Source organism: Alosa sapidissima, chromosome 9 (assembly GCF_018492685.1).
Source record: "Alosa sapidissima isolate fAloSap1 chromosome 9, fAloSap1.pri, whole genome shotgun sequence".
Classification (NCBI taxonomy): Eukaryota; Metazoa; Chordata; class Actinopteri; order Clupeiformes; family Clupeidae; genus Alosa; species Alosa sapidissima.
In genome coordinates, this window is record NC_055965.1 from 6,617,499 (window position 1) to 6,644,261 (window position 26,763).

Consider the following 26,763-nt stretch of genomic DNA (forward strand, 5'->3'; position numbering starts at 1 on the left):
CTGAGCCAGATCCGGAGCACTGTGGGACTGGCGGATGGGTTAAGGTGAGGTGACAGGTGTGTGTGTGTGTGTGTGTGGGGTTGAGATTCAGGTCACAGTAGGTCACCATTTCCTACTCTGTGCCAACGCTACCAGCTCACTTTCTAGAAGGCCTGTCAAAAATAAATAAATAAATAAAAACCGAGAACAAAAGGCCCAAATCTTTCCAAAACAGACCTGGCAGCCCCCGCGTTGGTTCCCTAGCGCCATTGTGACTAGCATCTCATGCCCGCTCCAGATGGCCCGCAGGCATGTTCACACATTTACGCTGGCGAGGGCCTGCCGGCCTGCCTGCCTGCCCGCTCGCTAGCTCGTTTGTTCGCTCGCTGCACTCTGGATGACTCAACTGCTGCAATTCACACTGCGCAAGTGTGTGCGCTCCCGGTGAAAAAGAAAAAAAAAAGAAGAAGAAAATTCTGCTCTGGTGACGAGGCGCTATTTTGGGAGATGCAGAGCCTTTGCTGTTTTTCTTATGCGCGAGAAATGTCACATCGCACTCTTGCTTGCTTGCTCCCTCGCTCGCTCACGCAACACACGATGTAGTACAGCCGACGGTTTCGTCGCGCGGACAGTGCCCTGGGGAACATGGCAGAGAGCGGAGAGCACAGAACGAGCTGACCAGATGCAGGAGAGGAGCAGAGAGAGAAAAAAAAATGAGGCCAACAGTCCCTCTGGCCCGTACCCCTAACTCTCTCTGTGAAGGACGTGTTTGTGTGAGTGCTCTTGGTGTGTTGTCTGTTGCATTTGGCGAGGAGGAGCAAGCCCCGGTATCATAGCCAGACTGCTGTGCCGAGCTGAACAACAAGAGCGCTCGGCAAAGCAAACAGACCCAGAGCACGAGGGAGTGTGTGTGTTTGTGTGTCTGGGGATGCGTGGGGGCGTGCTGTGTATTTACGCTTTTGTGTGTGTGTGTGTTTTTGTGTTTGTGTGTTTTTGTGAACTTGTGTGTTTTTGTGAACTTGTGTGTTTTTGTGTAGGTGTGTGTGTGTTTGTTTCTGTGTGTGTGTGTTTGTGTCTATGTGAATGTGTGGGTGGGTTCTGTGTGTGCTAGAAATGAAACTTGGAATAAGCATGGGCAACTTAACACCAGTCTCTGGTTTATAAGCATTATCCCAACAAGAAGGTTACACATCTCCTTCTAAAACTTACTCTGCATGTTTTTTCAACTACCCCATTTCCACCTGAACCCCAAGACTTGACGTTTGCGACTTGACGTTTGCAACTCCACAGCCTTCCCCACAAGCTCACACACAAACACAGCCACACACAAACACATCACTATGCATGATACTTCCTCATAAGCCAAAGCATCCAATATCAAAAGTGCACATCTCAACTTGGGGATGGAACAAATTCCCCCTAAAAGCCGTGACCGAATAAGCTAGGCTATGCTGCGGCCCGTCTGGTTAATCAATGTCGACAGCGACCGAAAACACAAGCTGGATAACGGTGGTTGCCACAGGAAAGCTCTTTCTCAGCATGCTGGGACCAGGACACAACCACAAGCAGCACGGTGCACCCCGAATGCCGAGATGGTTTCACACACACACACACACACACCCCAATGCTGAGATGGTCTCTCACTCATACATACTCCCCAATGCGGAGATGGTTTCACTCACTCACTCACACAGATGCCAGACTGTGTAAGGGTATTGCTGAATGAGAAGCCACAGGCAGGGGAAGATGGGGGGAGGGTGTCTTACGGCTGCTTTCCCTCCGTTCTCGTTTGCTTTCTTGTTGGAGAGCCCCTTGGCTTGAGCTGTGCAGTAATAATGAAAGATTCAGAGATTGCTTGTTGTCTAGACAGAATGTTTAATGGCAGGCTTCCATTTTTATATGGAACTCCCTCCTCTCTACACACAATCTCCCCTTTCTCTCTCTGTCTTTCACTCACACACACACACACGGTTTCTTTCTGTTTCTGTCCGAGGTCAGGCCATGTACCCTGTTTCAGTGAGTCACCACACAGGCACTGAGTGATTGTTTAACAGCTCTCTCACTGCGTCTGAGGGAAGAAAAACAAAACAAAACCAACTTTTCCATCCAGACGGTCAGATAAAGAGGAGGGAGGGAGGGAGGGAGAGGGAGAGAGGGAGAGAGAGAGAGAGAGAGAGAGAGAGAGAGAGAGAGAGAGAGAGAGAGAGAGAGAGAGAGAGAGAGAGAGAGAGAGAGAGAGAGAGAGAGAGAGAGAGAGAGAGAGAGAGAGGGGGGAGTTGGACCTGTACTAAGCGACAGGCCAGACACACAAACACACACACACAATATGCCAAAAAAGGAGCAAAAAAAGTCAGACATTAATCCCGTTTTTTAATCCGCTCCACACACATAAATCACTCTGACTCCGGCGGTGGCGGTGGACAGTGGAGGGGAGCGAGGGCGGGTGGGCATTTGGCGTAGTGGGCAGGAGGCACGGCAGGACACAAGGGCGAGTGTGGGAATGATTAACCGAGCGTGGACGTGCCCCCTTGCCAGAGACGCCTGCACGTGTTCGCCCAAAGTACAAAACACCACCGGCGCTGTGTCAACAGGATGGGTCATTTGCATCTTTCAAGGCTGATTGACTCTGTGTCTGTGTGTGTGTATGTATGTGTGTGTGTATGTGTACTTATTTGAGTCTTTCTGTCTGTGTGTGTGTGTGTGTCTTTGTGAACACGTTAGTCTTGCAGACAGCCAACACCTGCTCCCTCTGTGAGATAATACCATAACGCCTTGTCTACACTCCCACCGTGTCTGTGCAACCCCGTGGCAAAACAGTAAGTCACAGAAACGCTTTAATAAACACTTCAGTAGAGACTCCGCCGATGACACCCAAAAAATAAACCCTGGGAACAAATGAACCATGTACGGGCTAGCAGTTAGGCATTGGATTGTGTGTGTGTGTGTGTGTGTGTGTGTGTGTGTGTGTGTGTGTGTGTGTGTGTGTGTGTGTGTGTGTGTGTGTGTGTGTACGAATGTCTGTGTGAGAGAGAAAGTGTGAGAGAGAGAGACATTTCTAAATGGCTCAGCAGCTGAGAGAGTACTCTCTTGTCTCGATACATATGGATCATCTGCTGGGTTGAGGGGGGGGGGGGCTGTATGTTCCAGACCTCTTTGGGGGGGGGGGGGGGGGGGGGGGCACACCTCCAACTGGGCCTCTGGCTTGGCCTCCACACTTCTCAGGCATGTGGCCCCACCTGGTGGGTGAGTGCTGAGCAGAGGGGGGGTAAAGGTGGCATGTTTATGTGTTCTGGAGTTCGCTGAACTGGGCAGGAGCTATTCATTAACCCTTTGGGAGAGGGAGGGGGGTCTGGACACTGCTGGTGGTGGTGACGGGAGCGGCTGGAAGAGTCATGGGTTAACGGCTGACGAGGACACATTGGCCAGCCTGGTGGTGATCATCAAGTGCTCATTAGACGTTGGCAAGAGAGATATGCGTTGGGAGTGACCTCGGAATTAACAGAGGCTCTCTATACAGTGGGGAAAGGTGTGGGTGTGTGTGTGTGTGTGTGTGTGCGTGTGTGTAAGAAAAAGAGGGAGAAACTCCTATGGGTCAAAGCAGATCGTTTGCTGCCATGTGAATGATAAATGTGCATGTGCATGTGCGTGTGCGTGTCTATCTGTGCATCAGCCAGAGTGTGTGTGTGTGTGTGTGTGTGTGTGTGTGTGTATATACCTGTGCACAAGTCATCTGGAAGGGTCAGACTAAACACGTGGAGTGGAGGAAGTCTGGATGTGCATGGGAGCTCCTGGCCACAACACAGGATTCACCCCTGCCCCCCCACCCCCACCCCCCGCCCACTCCACCACCCCCCCTCTCCCCAGCCCCGAGAGGCCCAGGCTCAGGCTACACAGCCAGACCTCCCCCCCTGAACCGCTCCAAACATCCACTCTGTTTGTTCCTGCTTACACTCCGGCTCAGGTGTGCTTACGTAAGAGAGGGTCAGAGCACATGCGGGTCGGCTACACAAAAAAGCCCCCACACATTTCTATACTGGGCACTGTTGCCGAGTGGAAATTTCTCCGCTGTCAGACGTGCTGGAGCTATAGTATGTGTGTGCGTGCGTGCGTGCGTGTTGGCCAGAAGAGGAGCTGGAGATCTCCCAGAAAATCTCCCGGAAGAACAAGGCTCAAATGGTTGAGTAGTGTTGAGCAGCCACTAGACTAGACACAGAAAGAAAGTGCACTACCATTGGTGCCTCTATGTTGACATAAAAGATGTCAGGGCAATAGGCTAAGCAAGACAGCACCTGCAACGGTCTTTGTTGTGAAAGGATGTAATCATCTCCATGGTGTTGGAGATATAGTCATAAAACAGGTTTAACACAGCCTGAGCATTTCTATGGAACTGCTTTCAAAATGTGTTCTTTTGTGTTTCTCGTGATATTAATAGCCGGGACTTCATCAGATAAACTCTGTGTGGTATGTCCTATGGGCCAAAATGACTTCCTTAATCTTTAAGGTATCTACACAATCTACATTGTATTTAGAGTAATTTGACAAACGTGCCTCCATGTATTTGATTTCATTTGAGGTCAGAATCTTCTCATTTCCCCAAGTAAAAATGGACTCCACACTAATCGTCCTCCCGACACACTGACACCCTCTCCTGTGGCGGTCCGTCCGTCCGTGAGGGGATCCCCAGGCAAGGTCACCGATACGGAATGCGAGAGTCTGCCAAGCACGCCCAACTCTAGAGGCTGCATAGGAAGCATTCCGTCAGACACACTAGGGAAGAAAGGAAAGAAAGAAGAAAAAAAAAGAAAGAAAAAAAAAAAAAAAGAAAAAAAAAAACGCAGACAGGAAATGCCCTCTGCCTTTGGAGAGGATTGAACAGAGCGAGAGACTGCCTCGGGCAGCGTGACTGACAGGACCGCGAAGTCAGAAACAACCGAAACGACCGCACTGCCTGCGTTTTTTAAGTCGTTGTCGACCGCTCCTGTCAAGAGGCGAGTGTGTTTAGCCGTGCGCTCTTACCTTCAAAGTGGAGGTCGGCATGTAGCATTATGCTAATGCCTCAGAACATCTGAGAGAGGGCAGGGGGGAAAATTGGCTAGGAAACCCAGCCAGGAAAAAAGGGGGTTTTGATGTGTAAGAAAAGTCTGCCGTAAATAGAGTGCATATAAACCCACAAGACTGCTGTGTTTGGCTAGCACCTAGCCTAGCACTGGGATCCATCAAAGCTCAATTCCTCTTTTTTGTGTCTAGAGAGGACAAGTGGAGGTCTTGCCCACTGGTCAATATCAGCGCACTGAAATAAAAACAAAGAAAAACGGTTCCCATGCTCGTCTACGTTTCCCTGAGAGAAAAAGCACCTGAAACATCCATAGGAGAGCGAGTACACCCCAGTGTGGTTACTGTGCCAGCACTCACGTCACATTGCATTAAACTGACCGGTGTTTAGCGCCGAGAGTGAACAGAGCGCAGACCCGAAAGAGTGACCCTTGTGTGTACCGGACAGAGCCAGAGCAGGTGAGAGCCCTCTCCTCCACTGACCCGCGTTCCCAGCCCTGCTCGCTCGCTCACACATGCGGAGCCACCGCTCTCTCCAGTCTAATTTCCTCCACTCTGGGGCAGAGAGTCAACAGGACTCCTGATTTAGATCCCGGTGCGCTGCATCCTGTGGAAGTCCGTCCCTCCTCAGACGGGAGACAGACGGGGCTATTTTCTGTCCCAGCCCGTGGACATCCCGACTCTGTCCACTTCCCTTAAATGCACTTTTTTTTCTCTCTCTCTCAGAGAGAGAGAGAGAGAGAGAGAGAGAGAGAGAGAGAGAGAGAGAGAGAGAGAGAGAGAGAGAGAGAGAGAGAGAGAGAGAGAGAGTGTGCTGAGTGACATGAGAACCTCCTGTCTTATCACAGGGATCAGCAGATCCCTGGCAGTCCACGCTAGTGATTGTGCCTTTTTTGTTAGGGGGGAAGACACAGGGGTGACTTTTAGCAGAGTGGCTAAAGTCACAGTCACACACACACACACTAGAAAGAAAAATAGCAGCACTCTGCAGCCAGGCAAAATAGCACAGCACCCTCCTTGCCTGTGGCTCACGCAGACGAGCTGCCTACATGAATGCACATGGTTGCCCTCACCGTTAGAGAGTGCAGATGAACCCCCCCCCCCCATGTTAACCAAATCAAACAAGAGGACTTACATATTTCGCATTTACTAAAAAAAAAACAAAGCTAAAAAAAAAGCATTAGGGCGAAAGAGCTTAGCGTTTTCACCTCCTCGGCGTGGTGGTAGCGAGTGGTGGTGGTGAGGAAGAGGAGGAGATGAAGAGTGGGGGGGGGGGGGGAGAGAGTGGGGGGGGAGCGGTGCAATGCCAAGGTCACCGGCTCATCCCCGTGGGCAGAGCAGGCTGGGAGAACACACGGCCGTGCCCTCGCCGCGTGAAAGTCACTTTGGATGAGAGCCACGGCTAAACGAGCACGTCAACAGAGAGGGGCGAGGAGAGCCCGGGCGTCCACGGGTCAGGACGGCGGAGGACGGACGGACGTGAAACGCTGAGGCAGGCGTCTGACCTACATACGGTGCGTGTATGAGAATGAGTATGATGACAGGCCTGTACATAATGGGGAAATGGAGGAATATGGCTGAATAACAGAAAACGTGCGCCCCGTAGACCTGACACAGCAGAAATGCAGGACTCAGGGCTTATTGTTGTGCCATGCGGTGTTAGGCAGCACATTGGACAAGCTCCGGGTGACCCTTGGGGCTGGTAGCTTAAAAAGGAGCATGTGCTTGATTTTCATCACTGCACCATGATCCCAATGGTATACATCGCTGGGCTGCCCACTTTTACACACACACACAGACGGTAAGGAACTAATGACTCACAAACACATCGACCGCATGTCGGCAGCAGAAAATGGGGGAGATTTTAAAAGTGCTGGGACTAAAGCAAGCACAACCAAACACCCCATGAAATGTTTTTACTGCCTGTGCATGCATCACATTAAAGACAGAAATAAAGAACTGGAGGGGGTAAAAACGAAATACTTGGCCTGCTGCCCTATCGATAAAGATCTGTCAAAAATAATGGCCAGTCCCAACACCCCAAGGTGTTGGACCTCACAGCTCTCTCTCGTCTCGCACCCCCCCCCCCCCCCCACTCCCCTTTTCTCACTTTCAATCCACATTTTCCCATTTAATTCAGTTTAACCACACTCCTGTGTCCTCTGACTCAAACTGTTAGTGACATGCTGGCTCGGGACAGCCCGGTGGCCAGATACTAGCGGCAACATTTACACTTAACATTTTAGTAGCGCTGGTGACAGAATATCTAGCCCTACCAAATCAGCAGGGAAAGAGAGTAAGGGAGACAGAGAGACAGACAGACAGACAGACAGACAGACAGAGAGAGGAAGAGAAGAGAAGAGAGACAGAGAGAGAGAGAGAAACAGAGAGAGGAAGAGAAGAGAAAGAGGAAGAGAAGAAAAGAGAGAGAGGAAGAGAAGAAAAGAGGGAGAGGAAGAGAAGAGAAGAGAGAGAGGGAGACGGAGTGGCATGCTGTAGAAGACCAGGCCTGATCATGCGGATCGCTGCTGGGTGAATAAGCACTAGAGAGAGGAGATGCTAAATAAACTAGCTAAACAGACTGAACCTCAGTAAACTATGTAGGCTGTAACACCTCACAGGACAGACAGACAGACAAATATAGACTGAATACAGCCCACTGAAAAAGTGACACACTCAAATACAAGTGCATGAGAGCAAAGAACTGATTAGCATAAAAATCAGTTCAACTCCATGTGCATACAGGAAGGTTTGCGCTGGACAACACAGACCATTAGGAATTTACACACACACACACACACACAAAATAGGTCACAGGCTTCTGGGCAGAAGGTGCACAGTGTGTGTTGGACGATGGACGAGACAGTGATAATGGGAAGGTCTGCAGAGAATGTGGGGGGTGAAGAGGTCAAATGGCAGCCAGGCACCCCTGAGCCGTCTGGCCCTTCCCCTGTCCAGCACACAGACTCACACCACAGAGGGAAAAAAGGGAAAGCAGTCTTGGCCTGGCCTTCCCCTCACACACACACACACACACACACAGAGGCACGCACAGTCGCACACACACACACAGAGGCACGCACAGTCGCACACACACACACAGAGAGAGGCGCGCACACACACAAACCACAGGCGGAGGGGGGAGCGGGCCATACCATAAAGAGACTGTCAAACGTGGCACACTGCAATCTTGAGAACGTCAGCAACAAAGAAGGCACAAAAAGCATGCCTCAAACGTCTAGACATGTTTATACAAACCCATACACAAACACACACACAAAAACAGTGAGTTTGTAGGCCTGCAACACAAACACACACACCACACACATAATCGCATACTCTTTCAGGCTTGCCCTTTCAGAGAAAGCTGCAAAGCCAACAAGAAAGAGAGGAAAGGAGAGTGAAAAGAGGGAGTGGAAGAAAGAAACCGAAAGAAAGAAAGAAAGAAAGAGGGAGAAAGGGAGAGAGAGGAGGTTCCTGTAATCTGGGGAGACTCACCGCTCCCCTCGCACTCTTCGCATTCTCAGCATTCCATCAGCGGCCCGTTTCAAAACCATCAACGCTGGGCTAAAATAAGACGCCTGCCCGCCCGCTCTCTCGCTCGCGCACAGGACAGGACAGGACAGGACAGGACAGGACAGACCAGGAGAAACTCCACTGAGCTGAGGGATGGGGGAGAGAAAGGGGCCTCGGCCATCAGCCGCCAGACTCACAGCAAACCTCTCCAGGCTGCTGGAGCTCCAGTGCGACTGCAGACACACGTGTTTCAGAGGTGGCTATTGGGGAGCAGCTGCACTGCAGTCTGCACTGAGAACAGAGCACTGATGGTATACGTCTAGAAACACTCACAACCAACATCAGCAGCCTTCGCTTTATTCACAGTGGTGATGGTTGGGCCCAGGTGGCTCCAGTAGGGTATGGACAGCAAAGTGAAAATGCATTTGAAGCATCAATTAGGCTAAATGGGCTGGTGCACTTAGATTCCCCATCTACAAGAGTTTGCTGGAAATAGCTTGACATACTACTTAACACCAACTGGCCCTTCTAAAGTAGGGATATTATATGATCATCTTACACATAGAGCTCTCTGAATGAATCATGAAACCTCATGAATTTAACCACTGAGTTACCGGCAATGATTATTTTGATTTGATATTTGAATGTTAATTTCAGTGCTTTCAGGATATGCTGCCGACACAAGGAGCTTAGCATAGGACAATGTCCCATACAATCGTGGAACTCTAAAGCAATGGGAATGTCTTTGGGAATAGCTGGCCCCACCAACTCCTCTGTGCTTTTCAGCCAGCATATTACCAGTTTAAATATTTAATTTGGCTCTTCCTGAAGAGCAGCGAGTGTTGGAATCTGCCTCGACCTGATCTTGGAGGTACATGAATCGCCGCGCCTGTCACCCCGCTCCAGCCTGCAGTCAAAACAATGTTTCTTCGTGTAAACGTGCAGATGTTTGGGTTGTAAGACACGGCTAAAATCCCGACGAGCACGGTCGGCGGCGCTCCAGTTCCAGGCTGCACTGCCAGCTACTTTGACTTTGACAAGACCCACAAAGTCGCATATCACACACAATGTTTGACACATAAATTGCAACACACACGCAGAGTAGAAATCTGCCTTGCTCCGATTAATCAGTAGGTAAGACTAGCAGGGGATGGCACTGCTGCAACTGTCACTCATCAAGTGAATGATATGGCTGCACGGCTTGTCGTCGCTTTGCAACAGTTGGCCAGCAGAACGAGAGAATGATACACTGACCCTCTGAGTTGATGCCTTCTAAATACATTTTTAATAGGCTGTAACGTGACATTGCACTTGCCCTTTTCTAGTTTAGTTTTCCTATGGTTTTAGATTACCCCAGTCTTTGTAAGATAGAAATGTAGAAACAAACCTGGGACTTGAGTGCCACATTAAAAAACTGGATCTCGGGCAACAATGCGCATACAATGCATATCAAGAAAAAAAAAAGCACCAAAGCTATTGGATTTTTGGTTACCACTTCCATGACACCCAAAGCGTTCCCGTGGAACGGTAACGTTGCTCCACAGACAGTCCTTGAAGTAATGTAGCAATAAACCCCCTCCACACATTCCGCCTCCGCGATTGTAACATTGTTTCAGAGAATCAATAAAAACATTGTTTCAGAAAATCATACAATAAAAAGGCTGGAATTAATTTGTCAGGCTGATGCATATAAAAAAGTTATTTAGCGCATTTTGGGGAACAAAACTTAATTAGGCGTAATTACACTGAACAGGCATACTTGTATGTCCGTGTGTTTAAATACACTAGTAAAAAAGGCACTAACTGGTCTTAAATGGTGTGTTTAGGGAAATGTACTAACGTTAAAGCTAATCGAATAGGCAACCAAAACAAACTGGACGAGAAAGGAGTGGAGCAAACAGATCGCAACGTTGACCCAGACAGCTAACGTTAACGTTACCTATTTAAATCGTTTAACGTTAACTGTACAGGATACGTGAATTAGCTCGATCTGCTAGGCACACAATATTGAGCTAAACCCACGATAGTTGCCCGCTGAATCTTGAGTTTAAATACGAGGGTTAGTTAGGCTGTCTAAAGGCTGGTTGACCAAATGAACGATATCATTATGCATTTCGTGGCGCAAGAATAGCCAGTCTTGATTATAGCTAGTTTTCACAAGCAGGCAATGCTGCGAACTAAACAGACTGGCCAGTGACCATTTGTACATCACACATTTAATGACCTGCATTGAAGACCTAGCTGGAGTAAGCATTTACGTTAGCTAGCTAGCTGGTCTTGTAAGTGGGCTATCTAGCGCTAGAAACAGCAACGCAAGGGTTGCAACATTTGAGGTTTAAATTCTTACCTGTCAACCGCAGTTTCACTGGGCCATTTCTCCTCACCCCTTGATTAGACATGTCCCTTTGTGTTCCAGCTTGACGCAAATTTATAAAAAATATTTACAAAACATAAAGCTTCATAAAAATATACCACCCTTTAACCCGACTCCTTAGTTTTACAGTGAATGAGGAGTAATGGAGTCACGGCATTGTGGCCCGGATGTGCATAGCACTACGATTAACATTCGAGCTGCAACTCCGCAGAGGCTGTGAAAAAAGAGAAATAAAACAAACGATAAAATACTGAAAACTGAACGTTAACTCCGAGAAGCGTAGCAATATAAAGGCGGTCGTGCAATTCTACACCTAGAAAAGAACAGAGTATCCACGTTCACGCGAGACCTAAGACGTGCTCTTCTCCATCTTCGGAAGGTTGCAAGAACTGGTCGGCGCTCACAGGGGTGGCATTCTTGTTTGGAGCAGATGTAAAGTTGTGAGCTGCCCCTTTCCGCAGCTCCAACTCAACTTGGCTCTGCGCGACCGACGGCTCTCTGCTGACCTCTCCTGGCTGTGATAGAACTACAAAGTGTATTTTAATGACTAACGTCAAGTTTTAAATAAATCAACAAGAACATTATTTAATAGTGAAAAGACATAATCATTAATCATATTTTCTCCTGCAATTAATTGTTAGACCCAGAGACCATTACGTGAAACAATGTGTTTAAAGGGGACATAATAAAAATACATGTAAAATGTAAGGTCTTTAAATGGAAGTAGGCTACTCTTTTTTTTGTCAGATCACACCATCTGTTGCATTGTATCTGAACATAACCGTTTGTGTTCCAGATGCCTAAACACACTTCAAACAATCACATAATATATGTGCTCTGCCAGAACATCACAGTAAACCGAACATCCTTACACAAGGGAATTAACTCATGATGTAGATGATTATAATTCAAAATGAATAGGCCTATTTCATTTTTATAAATTAAATAAAAGTATTTAACCACATTGATCTCAATACAAATTTCAAGTTTTTGCCTGAAATTGCACTGTGCCTATTTACAAGGGCATTGTTCCCACCTCTTTTGGGGCCTACCATCAAATGTTGGACCTATAGAAAGTTGAGAATCTGTAGTTTTCGTAGGAAACAGTCAAAATAACTGTGTGATGTACTCACACAGAGTTACAGAGGCTAGAATATAGTTTTTTCTTTCTGCCGGATTACAAGCATCTCTGAACTGACCACATTTCAGCCCTATAGGTCATTTGATATCCCTTAGAAACACAACTGAGTTCTAGCACCATGTCTTGTGAAGCTGTGTGCAAAAGTAGATCAATATAGAATGAAAATATGAGTGCTTTAGACCATTATTTGCCAGGGTATGCTCATGCGTTTTGTAAAATGCCTATGGAAACTCCCCATAGGACTTTTTGTTATCCAAAATGCATACTGACACTCAAATGCTTACTGCACATGAACCCCTTTGTGTAGAAGCATAATCCTGGTCTCAAATGAAAGGTAACACTTTGAGGTTTCTTGTGGACTATTTAGAGTGTATGTCAGGTGTTCTGATATAGACTGACTACACAAAATATGGAATAATTACAAAAAAGTCTTTATTTTTGCATTTACTTTGTTGGTTCAATGAGTGTTTATAAGATAGACTATACATCTGTACAACTAATATTGGATAATACAACATAAAGATTCAATTTCTATGGATTCTTGTGAATATTTCAGTACCCAATATGTTGCATCTACTTGTGGTACACTGCAGCCAGAAGTCAGGGTAGCACCAAAAGCGGAGGAGGGGGAAGGGGGCATTTTGGATCAAATTTAATTGAGACATAATAAAATGAATCTGAGAATGTAAAGCACTATACAGATTGTACATGAAAAAAGTTGTCATTTTTGGATTCCCAAGAGCCAAAGCTTTGAAATGGTGCATAACATTACTATGCTACATAGCAATATGGTGCATACAATTGATTTAGAATGTTGAGGGGAGGTGGGTAACAGTCCCGCCGGCGGGGCACTGAAAATTATGTTAATCTATAACAGATAAGAAAGAACCAGATAATAGTCAGATGAACACTTTATGAAGTGGGACATTTATTTCAAAAACACACAATGTGCTAATCATTAGTTTTGGATTCCCAAGTCGGGACACAAAGCATGAGTATTTCTCAATGCCCCTCTAACAAGATCTAAGAGCACTTTTATATCACAGTTGAAATATGCAAATATATTCCACACACAGGAATTTACCTTTCTTATCTTTTCTTATTCTTACCAGTTTGTAATTTCCGATTTTGTTGTTTGAAAAAGTGTCTGTCAGTCTGCATGACGAAACAAGTGACTCGAAATATAAATATTAAACTCTCTGCGCTTTTGAATGTAGGCTGAAGGCACTGTATCGGGTGTGAATGGCTTTCAGTTTTCATCTGTCTCATGTTCCTTTAGGTCGTGTCCTCAAAATGATTTTCACAAGAATGTCCTCATCACTTAATAGACAAGATATCCAAGCACAAATTTTTCAACCAGTATTTTTTATAAAGTTTATTTACAGGGTTTATAGTAAAACAAAGAACATATGTACTTATGTACACAAGTGAAATGCGTGATGGTGATACAAATACAAAAATACAGACAAGACATTGATATGAAGAAAACAGGAGTGCTGTTTAAAAGTTGAAAGTGCTTTGGTTCTCAGGAATCTGGAAAGCATAGCCATCTTCGGTTGTCTCTGGCACAACAGACTCATCCTCCTCGTCCTGAAAGACAAAGTGACCATTACTCAATAGCTCTCCCAAATCCAATGCTGCCGCATTATATGGGCAAAGAAAATCCATCCATCCATCCATCCATCCATCAGCTTCATCGCCATAAGCAGCAGTAGTTATACATTTGTAAATACTTTGCTACGTGTTTTGTGCTGTGGAGTCAACTGCTGATCAGTTAATGGGTGTACGCTCACCTCATCCGAGAAGTACTTCTCGATCAGGTTGAGGGCAGCCTTGTAGACCATCTCATTGTCATGAGACTGCAGGGCCTCAATTTTGTCCAGGCCGCCACATTCCTCGACCATCACGCACAATTTCTCGGTCTCGCCAATCTTCTCTGCTGCCTGTTCACAAAACAATACCACATTTAGTCCTTTCCTATTGCCTTGGGCAAAAATTAAGAACCACAGACATGATGTCTGACTTCAAATAAAGCATCACAGCTTAACATCATCAGCGGTTGAGACATTTGGGTTATGGTTAAAGATGACACAGAATGGATGAACGGAATATTTTACCTTCTCTGATGCCAACATAGAAGGTATGCAACAACTTTTGTCTATCAAAAACACGCTCAGATACTACTTTCAAAGCCTATTTACAACACTATTATTAGGCTGGGGGGGTAGAATAGCTCACCTTAGCAGATATCTAGAGTGCCCCCCCCACCCCTACCTGCTTATCTGACACCCACATGAATAAATAAGTAAGCTTTACACCAATTGGCTGCCTTGCAGCCTAAGACTAGTATATAAGTATAAGTATATATACTCTTTTGATCCCGTGAGGGAAATTTGTCTCTGCATCCCAATCCGTGAATTAGTGAAACACTCAGCACACAGTGAAGTGAAGCACACACTAATCCCGGCGCAGTGAGCTGCCTGCAACAACAGCGGCGCTCGGGGAGCAGTGAGGGGTTAGGTGCCTTGCTCAAGGGCACTTCAGCCGTGCCTACTGGTCGGGGTTCGAACCAGCAACCCTCCGGTTACAGGTCCGAAGCGCTAACCAGTAGGCCAGGGCTTAAAGCGGAGTGATCAAGGATCTTTGCTAAGACCATCCATGATCGGCTCCAGCACCTTCTTCCTGAATCTCCAACTCCAAATGATAATATGTGGAGGGGGCAGCGATCAGAGGGGTGTATTTGCATTACAGTCTCTTTGATCAGACTCATCCATTTTAGTGTTCATTTCAAAGTCTGAAGATTTGCATATGAAGCAGGAACCAGCCGTGTTTCCCGTTCACATTAGCTTTGTGGCCGCGCACCAAACTCCCCTTATTCAACAAAGCCAAGTATATTGCAGGAGCAGGCTGGACACTGAGGGAAAAGCACACCTACTCCTATACCTATTCAAATGGGCCATGCCATGTGGACACACTCTTGAAAATCTCCCCACGTCATAGGCTTAAATATTTCTTTGCTAGATAAAACATATGGAGAAGCCCCAAATATTACAGCAATCTGATTTCTCTATTATGTTCCTGCTGTATTTAGAGGGTGGGGGAGTACCGGTAAGTTCAGGGGTTTCATCATTTTGCTTATGGGGGCACATATGTGCTTGGTGTACAAGGATATGATCTATTTTTTTATATCAGATACAAAGTCTTAAAAATGGGAATAAAGACTGACCAATCATCAAACTGGTCAGTAAGTATTAAAATATCCAACTGTTAAAATTTTTCATACTACGTAGACTAGTATGAAAAAGTGCAAGCATTGTTGATGAAATAGATGTTAGCATCTTGGATGAAGCTATACTGTGGCAGAGAGTGCAAGCATTGTTGATGAAATAGATGTTAGCATCTTGGATGAAGCACTTGTATGAAGCAGTCGGCGTCTCATGGCACGAGGTCCGCGCCCATGGGGACCGAGGTTTGAGTCCACCCAGAGGTCATTTCTCAAACCAACTCCCAATCTGTCCCTTCCTCTCATTTCCTGTCCTCTCTTCACTGTCTTTTCTAATAGAGGCCAAAAAAAAAACAAAAAAAAAAACAGAGACGACAACTTACCATGAAAATGTTGGAGATGGCATCCAGGATGACCAGGATGGTTTTGCTCTCCTTGGCTGTTAGCAGGTCCAGCAGGGGCACCAGCACGTTGCACCGCACCAGGAAGATCACCTGCTCGATGTTCCCCCCACTGGTGTAGTTGGTGATGGCCCACACAACTTCCTTCTGGGTTTTGTAGTCTCCCTGCAGATGAGAATTGAAACAAAACCAACACGTCAACACTGAGGACACAATTGGACATTTTGAGCATTTTGTTCTCCATCCTAAACAAATAAATGGAAAACCAACATTTCTGGCCAAACAAGACGGAAATGACCACCTAGTTCTGCAGTACGCAAACTGACAGAAAGTTACTCCAAACTCCAAACTATGGCATGAGTGAAAGTGAAAGTGAAAATCACTGATTTCAAGATACAAATTCAAACCGAATGTGAAACCACCCAAGCTGAAAGATAGATAGATACCTTGGAGATCAATAAAGTATCTACCTATCTATCTATCTATCTATCTATCTATCTATCCATCCATCCATCCGAAAGGAGCCCAGTCATTACCGCATGCAGGGCCTCCACCATCAAAGGCACCAGGCCGGCATTGAGGACCTCCTGGATCTGGGTGTCCTTCCCAGCAGTGATGTTGGACAGTGTCCAGGCGGCCTCCTTCTGGATGTTGTTCTTGGGGTGGCGCAGCAGCATGGGGAACATGGCCAGGGCGCCGGCGTTCAGCACGCTCTGGGTCTGCTCGTCCGTCCCCGTCACGATGTTCCCCACGGAGCGCAGCGCCGGAGTCTGGGAGGGAAAACAAACACTGAGCTTTTAGAGTGTGGGACACACACACACACACACACACACACACACAAAACATTTAAATTAAAAAAAAAGATGCAAGAGGTAAAAACAAGCACATACCCTGGGGGCTTAAGAGTTTAGAATGCCACTGAACCGGTCCTCACTAATGTCAAACACGCCTACTAGTAAGACTGACAGCCAATTAAAATGAAAGTTATTTGGGTTTCAAGCTATAGGGTTAAATCACTCACAATTATTCTCTCAATACAGGCTGCACTCTTTGATTACCGGTAGATTAGATTCAATTTTATTGTACTTGTACTCTGCAATTGTTTTGCAGTGACTCGAGTCAGATGCATCACGGTTTCACTGTTCCCTGCTTCCTCTCTGGTGTGCCCGTTATAGCAGTCATGCTCGTGATATTCCAAAAAAAAAACCTCCAGTTCTCAGCTACTTTTTGTTTTTAATAACAAAGTTACGTCAGCATTTATCTGGTAAAAAAACTACATCTATGACTCATCCATGTGATTCCAGACCAAACCAAAAACCCCAGTAATCAATTCACTCAAAACAATGTTTAAACACAGTGGTATTTTTCTTTCAATAACTGTTGGCTTGTTGTGCACACATGTCCTTCTTAGCCCAATGAGTCCGAGTCTGCACTACAGATGTAAATTGCAGCGATGTGCACACTGCTTGGTTTTGCGTTTGCATTCTTTTCCCACACTGCAAATAATTAGTCACTGCACAAATAAGGCTCACGCCCAACAGCCTGTAAGCAGACATGGGTTGAATAAAATTAACAAAAAGAACGTCATCCAAAACCTCACTCTATCGAAGAGCACAGTTTTAGCCGTCAGTTCTCCTCCAGCCCATCTCCAATAACCCAGACCAAGGCCTCGCTGGGACTCACCACGATAGCGATCTCCACGCAGCCCAGCAGCTGCACCAGATGGGGCACCAGGCCGGACTGGACCACCACCTCGATCCGCTCGTTGGGACCGTCCGTCAGGTAGGACACGGCCCAGCAGGCGTCGGCCAGCACCTCTTTGTCGTTGACGTTGAGCAGACGCAGCAGCGCGGGGAGCATCTCCTGGACGGCGGGCAGCGGGGGCGCCGGGTTCTTATTGCGGCAGAGGTTGGAGAGGGTCCAGGTGACGTTCCGCAGGTACCCCGACTGTCACAAAGGCCAAAAAAATGTGATGTTATGGCTTACATGTTCTCAACTAGAATAATGACAGAGACCTCTCCAGACACTACTGATGATAATGAACAGACAATAACACTGTTAATTCCCTCTCCAAGTTCTAAACTTACAGAGAAGATTGCCAAGTCGGGGACTGCAAGAAGAGTGAGGAGAGCATCGATGGCACCATGCTTAATGACTTTGTCCCTGTAGGTTGGACCATCGCCTAGGTTTCACAAAAACACAACAGTCAGGCACCAAGCAAATCTATTCATTCTTTAAGTGTCTATAAACTGTTTATTAGACTGTGATAGATAGGATACTGACCTAATCTTCCTCACCTCCTACTCTAAAGCAAACCAGACAAACTAGACAGGCAGCTCACATGATTCAGAGAACACATGAAGAATGGAACATATCTTACACAACATCACATCTTACAGCTATGCATGCTACCCTTTGTGACTGGCTCTTTAATCACAATCGCCAGTCTTCAATTTAATGCACACTGAAGATCAGAATGCCTTAGCTAGTGACCAAATAAATGCTTGAGCCGATTAGGTCATCTTAGCAGAGAGGACAGAGAAACAGACAGACATGTCCAGGCCATGCAGGTCTTACTTAGAGAATGCAAATATTTACAGTTAAAGGAAACAGACACCCACCAGCGATATTGCCCAGCGCCCAAATGGCCTGCTCACTGACGTGAGGATGAGGAGAGGTCACCAGACTGACGAAGGCTTGGATAGCGCCACCATCCACCACAGCTCGGGTCTGTTCAGATGTCCCTGAGGCGATGTTGGTAAGGGCCCAGGCCGCCTCGAACTGGATGGGCGGACAGTCGGGGCACCCAAGGAATCCTACAAACTTAGCGATCAGGCCAGCAGCTATGATGTTGTCGATGGGAGGGTGCCTTTCCCTTGAAAGCAGCTTCCTGTTGACAGACGTCACACATTAATTCAACGTGAGTAATGCAATGAGCTGGCTGAATGTGACCTGTCTGATTTGAGCATTGACATGTCTGTGAATGTGCTGCGAAGTCAATGTCCTTCTAATGGGATTGGGGACGGTGTGAATTACCTGGCTGCCTGCGTGGCCTGTAACTGATGATCACGGCTTTGGCTATTTACGCCACTGACAATCTCCTCCACGGTCCAATGCTGCGCGGGCTGCAACCAGCAAACAAGGATTAGCAGGATAAATCGCTGTTTGATAGTACAGTGGCGGCCAAGGTCATAATGCAGACACACAAGCACTTATTAATTTGGTATTCATTTCGGATAGTAGAATAACACAACAAAACGACAGCGTGTGGAGCTTCTAAGGCGCTCGGTAGTTTATTGGGCAAAAAGCGATATAGGCTTCACACACTGAATCCGACACGGGTATATCACTTCAATTTCACCATTCGCCAGTTCGGTCATGTCAACGTCTGACAGCCTATCAGCTAGACAAATCATACACAAGTAGACTATCTTACAAATCTAAGACTGTTTAGGCTACCCTGCTACGTTACCTGTGCATTTTGGTTTTTCTCTTGAAGTGGTGATGTCGCTTCATCTGGCAGGCTGCTGACATTTCTCCTTTTAAGGATCTGTTCGTCTTTCTTAGCTTTTCGAAGTTCGACATTTACTTCGATTCTTCTTCTCCTTAATTCCTGCAATCATACATGACAAACATGCAGCTGATGCTGAAAACCAGAATTCAAAATAACGGTTGGGAACAATGGTAGCTATAGCTAGCTAGCTGTGATCGCTAACACAATGTTGTGTGACTGCCCTGTAAAACCACTCACGTTAGCATCTTTCCCCTTGTTTTTGAACTGGCCGAGGCGCGCGGGACTCTCACTGGCAGTGGACATGTCTAAGGTTCTGATCTGGGAAAAGCAACAAAGTAACACAATGTAGCCTAGTTCCTGAAACCATGTATAAAATAACAATGTATCAACTCCTCCAAAACGTTACATAAAGTCATATTTCCGGCAGATTTGTCAGACACACATGTGGTTTCAACAGAATGCAAGAATGGTAGATTTCTTGACAATTTGATGAATATATCACAACTCTTATACTCAGCATGCTATTGTGAACTAGTAAACCATACAGCACCATATTAACGTATAAATTCATACCGATTTTCTATCCTAAAACTTCGCATGAGAGAGCGCGCTTACCAGTTCCTAGATGGTTCTTCATGAAGTAAGTGACGTATAAGAATACCACCCTTTAAATTATTAGGTTTTCGCACATTTCATTGGTCGATTCGAGTACAAGCACCCTCGGCACCACCCTATTGGCTTTGTTTGAAATGTCTCGCGGACTATCCCTGTACTATCGCGAGATGAAATATGACCCTGCTTAGAGTGATTATAGCAAGAGCGTCTCAGCTTGCAAAGCATTTTAAATAACCTCAGACGCATCATCACGTAGGCTACTCTACCTATATGATTTGGTTCGGTATGGTTGAGGTTTTCAGAGCAGACACAGAGAAAATCGAGATAGTGATTCTATGGCTATTTTTAAACCGAACTTCCTGTCATTGAGAACGTGATGACCCAGTGGCCTAATGGATAAGGCATCAGCCTCCGGAGCTGGGGATTGTGGGTTCGAGTCCCATCTGGGTCGTTTATTGAACATGTTTTAAATCTTTAAATCTAAAGGAAATTTATTTACTGCATTTACTCATTGCTGCCTTGGAGCATGCGCTAATCCCAACTCCAAAGTGCACGTTCAGTCAAACAAGCTGACCCGGCAAACGTGAATTCAACCGTCAACGTTGCCATTTGTTAATGAAAAAGAAAAAAAAAAAAAACAACAGCTATTAATGTTTCTTTACCTTTGTTTGAGTTGGTTTGAGTCAACATTGTGTTTTCCTTTCTGAGTCTGTTTACTGTTAAAGTTTTAGCTAAACCATGCATAGCCTACACAGATTTTTGTAAACACTCAGTGAACATCAAGTGGCAAGGTTAGGATATATTAGGTTCATGGTAGCTAGTAGTTCAGTTAATGACGTCTAACCTCGTTCATATAGAAAAGTATGGACTACACACCTTTGTAATTGAGGTGGTCTCCTTGGAGCTACGTCGCTTGTAGGCTGCTGTGTAGGCTATCCGGTAGGGGGCAGTTTTTCAAAAGAAATGCATGTAATTCACTCAACGTTCTTCTCAGGCAGATAACCGGGTTACTACCAAATATTAACTATAAATGTCTTGATAAGAGTCATACGAGGATAATTCATAAATTAAACCCTAAAAACAAAGAGTAGCCTACTAGACTACATACATGAATATACATTTATTTCAACCTGTTGGCAGTTTTTGGTCAAATTCAGGAAACTGAAAGTCACGTTATGTCTCCTTACACCACCATCATCATGATCATTTTCAGTGACATGTCATTCCAGCATTTCTATCCTATTTCACTCTATTTGAACTGTAAATACTTCACATAAACAAAGGCAAAACATGATGCACTTAGCAGACGCTCCTATTCAAAATTACTTTTGAAAATGAAGAATAACATTCAAGAGACAACGCAGAGGAGACCCTAGGTAGCAATTAACAGGCTGCTCCATCAATCAATACTATTACCGGAGGATAAGAGTGCAACAGTTTAAAGTTGCCGAATGTCAAAGTGAAACTCTAATGGTTCATTAGTGGACAATTAAGACAACTGAATTTTGGATTAGTTTTTCGTGGTGGAGCTTTCCAAATCCAGCACTGTATCTATCAGCAGCAGTACTTTCTTGTATTTCAAACATTATTTGATTGTTTTTTGCTAACAAAATTGCAAAATTGCAAAAAAAAGAAAAAAACATTGCTTCAGGCTTGTCAAAAAACATCTATTCAAGAAGTTTAACAATTTAGTATGCACAGTTGTGATGAGCATGTTTTGTAAAACTACAATGAGAGTAGACACTAAGTCTTTATATTTTCAGAATGGAACTGTCCCCTGGATGTCATGCAGTACATTTTACATTAAGCTTTGTTTACCCAATCTATGTACACATATTATAATTAAACATTAATAAACAAACAAACATGATACAAAATAGCACAGTATTTGCTTGAACTTTAACCTTACACATGCAGACTTATTGTATTTTTAGGACAAACTAAAAAAGACGTTTTTACGATTTATCTAGTCTATTTTACTCTCATTTGTTGTATGTGTCCACATGCCTGGGCAGTTACAATTTAGACATGAATTTACAGAACATCATAATTGTGGATCATTTTAACCAAAATGCATGAATGAGTTAAAATCACACATCCCACGTGATAAAATATATAGCCTAGTCTTGCTGTTATTTATTTTTGATGTAGTCTACTTCAAACTCTTCCCCACCCTACGATCATTTCAATGTGTACCTATGTCTCAGAAGACATTACTAGGCGACACGCCTCCTTCCATGGGAATTACCCGGAGGCATATAAAGCAGTCGACATCCAGACACTAGCTGACTTCTAACAAGGGCATACTTCTACAATGACCGGATTACTCTTGCTCCTTTTGATCGTCTTCGCTTTCTCTACAGCGGAGGAACACACTGTAAATGGTAGGCTTAACACATGCATTGTAACATACAATTTTAACCTGTTCTTACTTTCCCAGTTTGAAGAAGTTAGGCTATTAATATGCAATGTTGGCGTATAGTTAACCGAGATGATTATTTGTTGCAATTATAGACAGGCGGATATGGCAAATTATACAATTTATTTATTTGCATGTGGTCAGTGATTAATGTTTTGAAGAAGGTGGGCTGCATGCATTGATATTTGCATTGATTGAGTTTATTCAGTGTTTACAGTTTATTACAGGGTCTTAAATCTCTATGAGAAGTAAAATAATGTGAACGACTGTTTTGGTACGTTAGTGACAGATGACAGGTGTGGACTAATAGCCTGGGCTATGTCTGTATCGCACCCGCAGAATTATTCTCATTAATTGGGACAACGCCAGAAAAGACAGGGCATGGCGGACAGTCCGAACCACCACAGAACGACAGCAGAGTAGGTGGAAAGGACCTTGCATTGCCAATCAACGAGCTGCTGGGGCAAACCAAGAAATCCGGAGACCCCAAATACACACTTCACCCCTTACCTGCTGGAGTGTGGCCAAAGCACACTGACTTGGTGCCTATTCCTCGCCTGGGACCACACGGCAAAACCAAAAAGGCTTCGAAAGCGGACCGTTTACCAGTTGAGCACAACAGTGAGAAGAACCGAGGGGATGGACGCGGACACATTCCTATACTGCACCCCAAAATCACAGCTGTTACCGTGAACCGTACACATAAAAACGTCCCGGAGAGTGAACATCATTCTAACAACAACCCACCACCAAGTGACACTGACAACAACCACAATTCAAGATCTCGTAACACGCAACCGACCTCCAACACGCGGAAAGACCGAGACCCCCCAAACCGGCGTCTTGACCCCGAGGAGAACCGTCCCGGGAAGTCTAGTCTTACGACCGGGGGCAATCTAAACAACACCCGACCCTTTGTGCTGTACAACCGCCGCTCATCCAGCTTGCTGTACCACTTCGACATCCTTAAAAGAGGTGAGCCACACGCATCAGTGCGTCCTTTGCGCATTCTAACTAATCACCAAAGGGTTTGGGAAGCAATCATGGCTAAAAAGATTGCAGAAACTAGATGGTTAGTTTAATTGCCCCATGATCCGCAAATTGCTGGTTTTGCCTTTGCTTGAATGCGCCCTTTGTGGGCTTCACAAACCATGAGATTAGGCTATCAGGGGGAAAAAAAAGAATTCTAAATATGCCTGGATGAGATGGGTTGTGATATAGTAGTTAACTGGAATTTGGATCTGATATCAAAAAGGTCCCCTGTGGGCTCAACGAGCCTGGAATGCAACGCCTCGGTTTTTATAATGACACCGCATTGACAGCTTTGGCCTGGCGACAACATAGGAATGATTCTCTGGCTCTCACAATGGCACGCACGCATGGACACCGTCTCTTTTTTCCATTCCCTTAGAGTCAGACTTCAGTCAAGATGCCGTCTGTTTGAGTGAATGCAGAAAGGAGAGAGACGAGAGGGAACATTACTGTTACAGCGAGTTTGGTAAGGCCGTAAACCAATTTATTCCTTTCATGTTATCAATTGTATTTCTGTAATTTATGCTGTTTTCAAATTTCACTCTTCATCACTCAGAGTCTGCCAGTATGTCAAAAACAGTTGTGGCTTCACAGACTCACTGGCATCATAGAATCACTGATTTAGTCAAATTGGACCATATTAAAAACCTGAGCCAAAACTCTTAGGATCCAGGAGCTGCTTCTGAGAGCTCAGGCCAACAACTGTGGTTGTGATAAATGAAAAAGCATGAATCCAAAGGGTATCCCTCACAATAAACAAATGCATAGATTGGTTTGATAAAATCATAAGCTATATGAAGCCTTAGGTGTACAGACTTAACAGGAACTAAGTATTGCCTTATTGATGCATCCTCCCTTTCCATTTTAATTCTATTGATATTATACAGTTTATTACTTTAGGCATACATACTTATATCATTGTAGTAATTATGAATCAACACCACTTAAGCTATCTTAAATCTATATACACTTGAGTTCACTATGGTTTCTCTTCTCATGTCAGCCATCAACGGCATTGTTCATGACATTGAGATCCTGCGGCGAGGAATCCGGCTCATCACCCTCCTGGTGAACAGCGATGGCTTCTACAAGATGAGCCGCCTGTACGTCACGCCCGACAGCTACTTTTTCAAAGTCCGCATCCTAGTTCTGGACACCTTCAAGTGCTCAAAACCCTGTCCAGACTTCAAACTGGGTAAGTTTCCATGGGGTCCACTGCTGCCAAGATCCCTGCAGGCCAAAACCAGATGAATTAAACTCTGGTCTGGCAGCAGTTATTATTTTTCAGTTTAAGCACTGGAAACTAGTAACCATCAGTCTTACAACCTCTGTATGCTGTCTTCATATCTCACTGTTTCATTGTTTTTAAAAAGGGCAGATAAATGCACCTCATTAAGGCAGAATGGCCATTTTGGACTGAGGAACCAGTCCATAAATTATTTGATCTAGTTCCATTCTCCAGGGCTTAAATGATGACATTGGACAGTTAAACAAAACGTTCCCTGCAGGATTAGGACAGTTTTTTATGAAATGAAACAGCAACAAACTCATTTTTTTAATATGACACCAGTAGGCCACATCCTCTTCCTGATGCATTTTTTTCTGGTTTACCTTGACACTGGACAACATCAACACAGCATTAGAGGGCAGTTTCAGTACCTTGACACTGGACAACATCAACACAGAACATTAAATGCTGAGGGCAGTTTCAGTACCTTGACACTGGACAACATCAACACAGAGCATTAGAGGGCAGTTTCAGTACCTTGACACTGGACAACATCAACACAGAACATTAAATGCTGAGGGCAGTTTCAGTGGGGTAAAATCAGATGTGTTTGGTGTTCCTCTCGGCAGGGAGCAGGTATGTCGTCATGGGGCAGATCTACCACCGGCGGCGCCACCTGCCCAGTGATCTCCTGGCCATCGTTGGGGGCAAACTCAAGCCTGGGGACGGCCTGCTGCGGAGCAACAACTACGTCAAGAGGTACAACAAGAGGAGGCACCAGAAGACCCAAGAGGCCATGCGCTCAAAGTGCCGGTGAGCGGAGCCACCTCACCAGCACCGCCAACTGCACAGGAGGACTCATTGCAGCTTTGGTGTAGAGAGAAAAAAAAAAGACTTTTGGTCCTTTAAAAAAAGCAAAATCCATCATAATCACACAATATTGTCTGAAAGGAGACAAGGGAACATGTCCCAATTGAGCATTAGTAGTTGACTCTAAGCCAGAGGTTTTGCTTGCTGTAAAATGCTTGTTTTGTTGCTTGACTTCTTTGGGAGAATACCTGGTCGAGTAGACAGTGTGAGTGTCATTGGTCAGACACAACATCCAATTTTACTTTCGCTCAGTTTACTCTTGTAAGGTTTTAAGTTTTGTAAGGTTTTATTTAAAAACCCAAAAACGTTTCAGATCACATTGCTATCCAGGTATTTAAAGGCATTATTGTAAGGATATTCAAAGAGATAAAACAATAACACTTTCCAGATATAATGTAAAAAGTTGGCTTGCTCCCCCCAGGAAGGAAGATCTTATAAGTATACATAGAGCGACAAAAACTCTATCCTAATGTCCAGCTTCTCCAGATGCTAAGCCCAGGTCACTGTCTGAATGATGGCTATTATTTTATACTCTGGAGGTATTAGTGTGTATTATTAGAGATTACTTGAGACTTCTAAGGCGAAACTAGGGCTGTGAGTGCCTGATGGTGGGGAAGATCCTCTGGTCATAACCTTGTTGGTCTGAGGGGAGCTGGGAATTCTCATGCAGGAACAACAACAACAACAACAACAACAAAGCTCTTTTATTTATTCCTGTCAAATTGCTGTTGCCTTCTGCTTTTGTTTTTTCTTTTTACGCATCCTATCAGAATCCAGGAAATGCACTGTTACATTAGAGGAAAGTGTGTGTGTCTGTCTGTGTGTGTGCGTGTCTGTGTGTGTGCGTGTCTGTCTCTGTGTGTGTGTGTGTGCGTGTGTGTGTGTGTAAAGCTGTGTCCCTTTCGACAACATGTAATGTAGTGGCCACCCTGAAATGTTCACCCGCAGGAAAAAACTCCACTTCAAACGCAGATGGAAGGAGAGAGTGAGGAGGTTATGGGTGTATGTGTGTGTATGGAGGGGGCACAACTGTATTAAGGGTGTGTGTGTGTGTGTGTTGAGGAAGGCCGTAAATCTAATCTAGGTGTAATCTGATCCCCTCTGCACCTGGCCGCTTGAAGGCAACCGAGGGGGGGGAGGGGGGGGTAAAGAAACCATCCAGGGGCTTTGGGGCCAAGCAGGGAAGGGAAAGGTATTGCCACCTACGGCACCATGTTTGTCCTCGTCCCCCACCAACCAAACACCACCCCATTCCCTCTCTCTCACACACTCTCACATGCACGCGCACACTCCTTCCCCCCCTCCCTCCCGCACAAAGAAACCCTTCGGAACTCAAAGGAGGTATTTGAGTTGAGGGAAACTGGAGGGAAGGAGGGAGAGAGATGAAGAAGAAGGGATG

General features: G+C 45.4%; 3 protein-coding genes and 1 non-coding gene across 4 annotated transcripts in view; 2 read left to right on the plus strand and 2 right to left on the minus strand.

Annotated features, from left to right (window-relative positions):
* The window catches only part of LOC121718176 (E3 ubiquitin-protein ligase SMURF2-like), a 68,798-nt gene extending 57,463 nt beyond the window's left edge, over positions 1-11,335 (minus strand). The window contains 1 exon segment of the mRNA XM_042103075.1: positions 10,895-11,335. Within this exon segment, the coding sequence (XP_041959009.1) occupies positions 10,895-10,946 (52 nt within the window). The 5' untranslated portion in view covers positions 10,947-11,335.
* A 2,087-nt stretch (positions 11,336-13,422) lies between these two features.
* Positions 13,423-19,867, minus strand: LOC121718190 (importin subunit alpha-1-like). The gene is made up of 11 exons (XM_042103099.1): positions 19,816-19,867; positions 19,438-19,518; positions 19,159-19,299; positions 18,723-18,811; positions 18,308-18,576; positions 17,774-17,868; positions 17,370-17,633; positions 16,223-16,456; positions 15,669-15,851; positions 13,856-14,005; positions 13,423-13,652 (listed from the first exon to the last, which is right to left on the minus strand). The coding sequence occupies exons 2-11, from the start codon at positions 19,501-19,503 to the stop codon at positions 13,563-13,565; spliced, it is 1,581 nt and encodes a 526-aa protein (XP_041959033.1). The 5' UTR covers positions 19,504-19,518; positions 19,816-19,867; the 3' UTR covers positions 13,423-13,562.
* Positions 19,868-20,193: 326 nt separating this feature from the next.
* trnar-ccg lies at positions 20,194-20,266 on the plus strand. The gene has a single exon. It is a non-coding gene; the product is annotated as a tRNA-Arg (tRNA).
* A 1,840-nt stretch (positions 20,267-22,106) lies between these two features.
* Positions 22,107-26,230, plus strand: LOC121718210. Its single transcript, XM_042103131.1, has 5 exons — positions 22,107-22,199; positions 22,574-23,209; positions 23,646-23,732; positions 24,270-24,461; positions 25,124-26,230. Exons 1-5 carry the CDS (start codon positions 22,130-22,132, stop codon positions 25,309-25,311), a joined length of 1,173 nt encoding a protein of 390 aa, XP_041959065.1. The 5' UTR covers positions 22,107-22,129; the 3' UTR covers positions 25,312-26,230.
* The last annotated feature ends 533 nt before the right edge of the window (positions 26,231-26,763 follow it).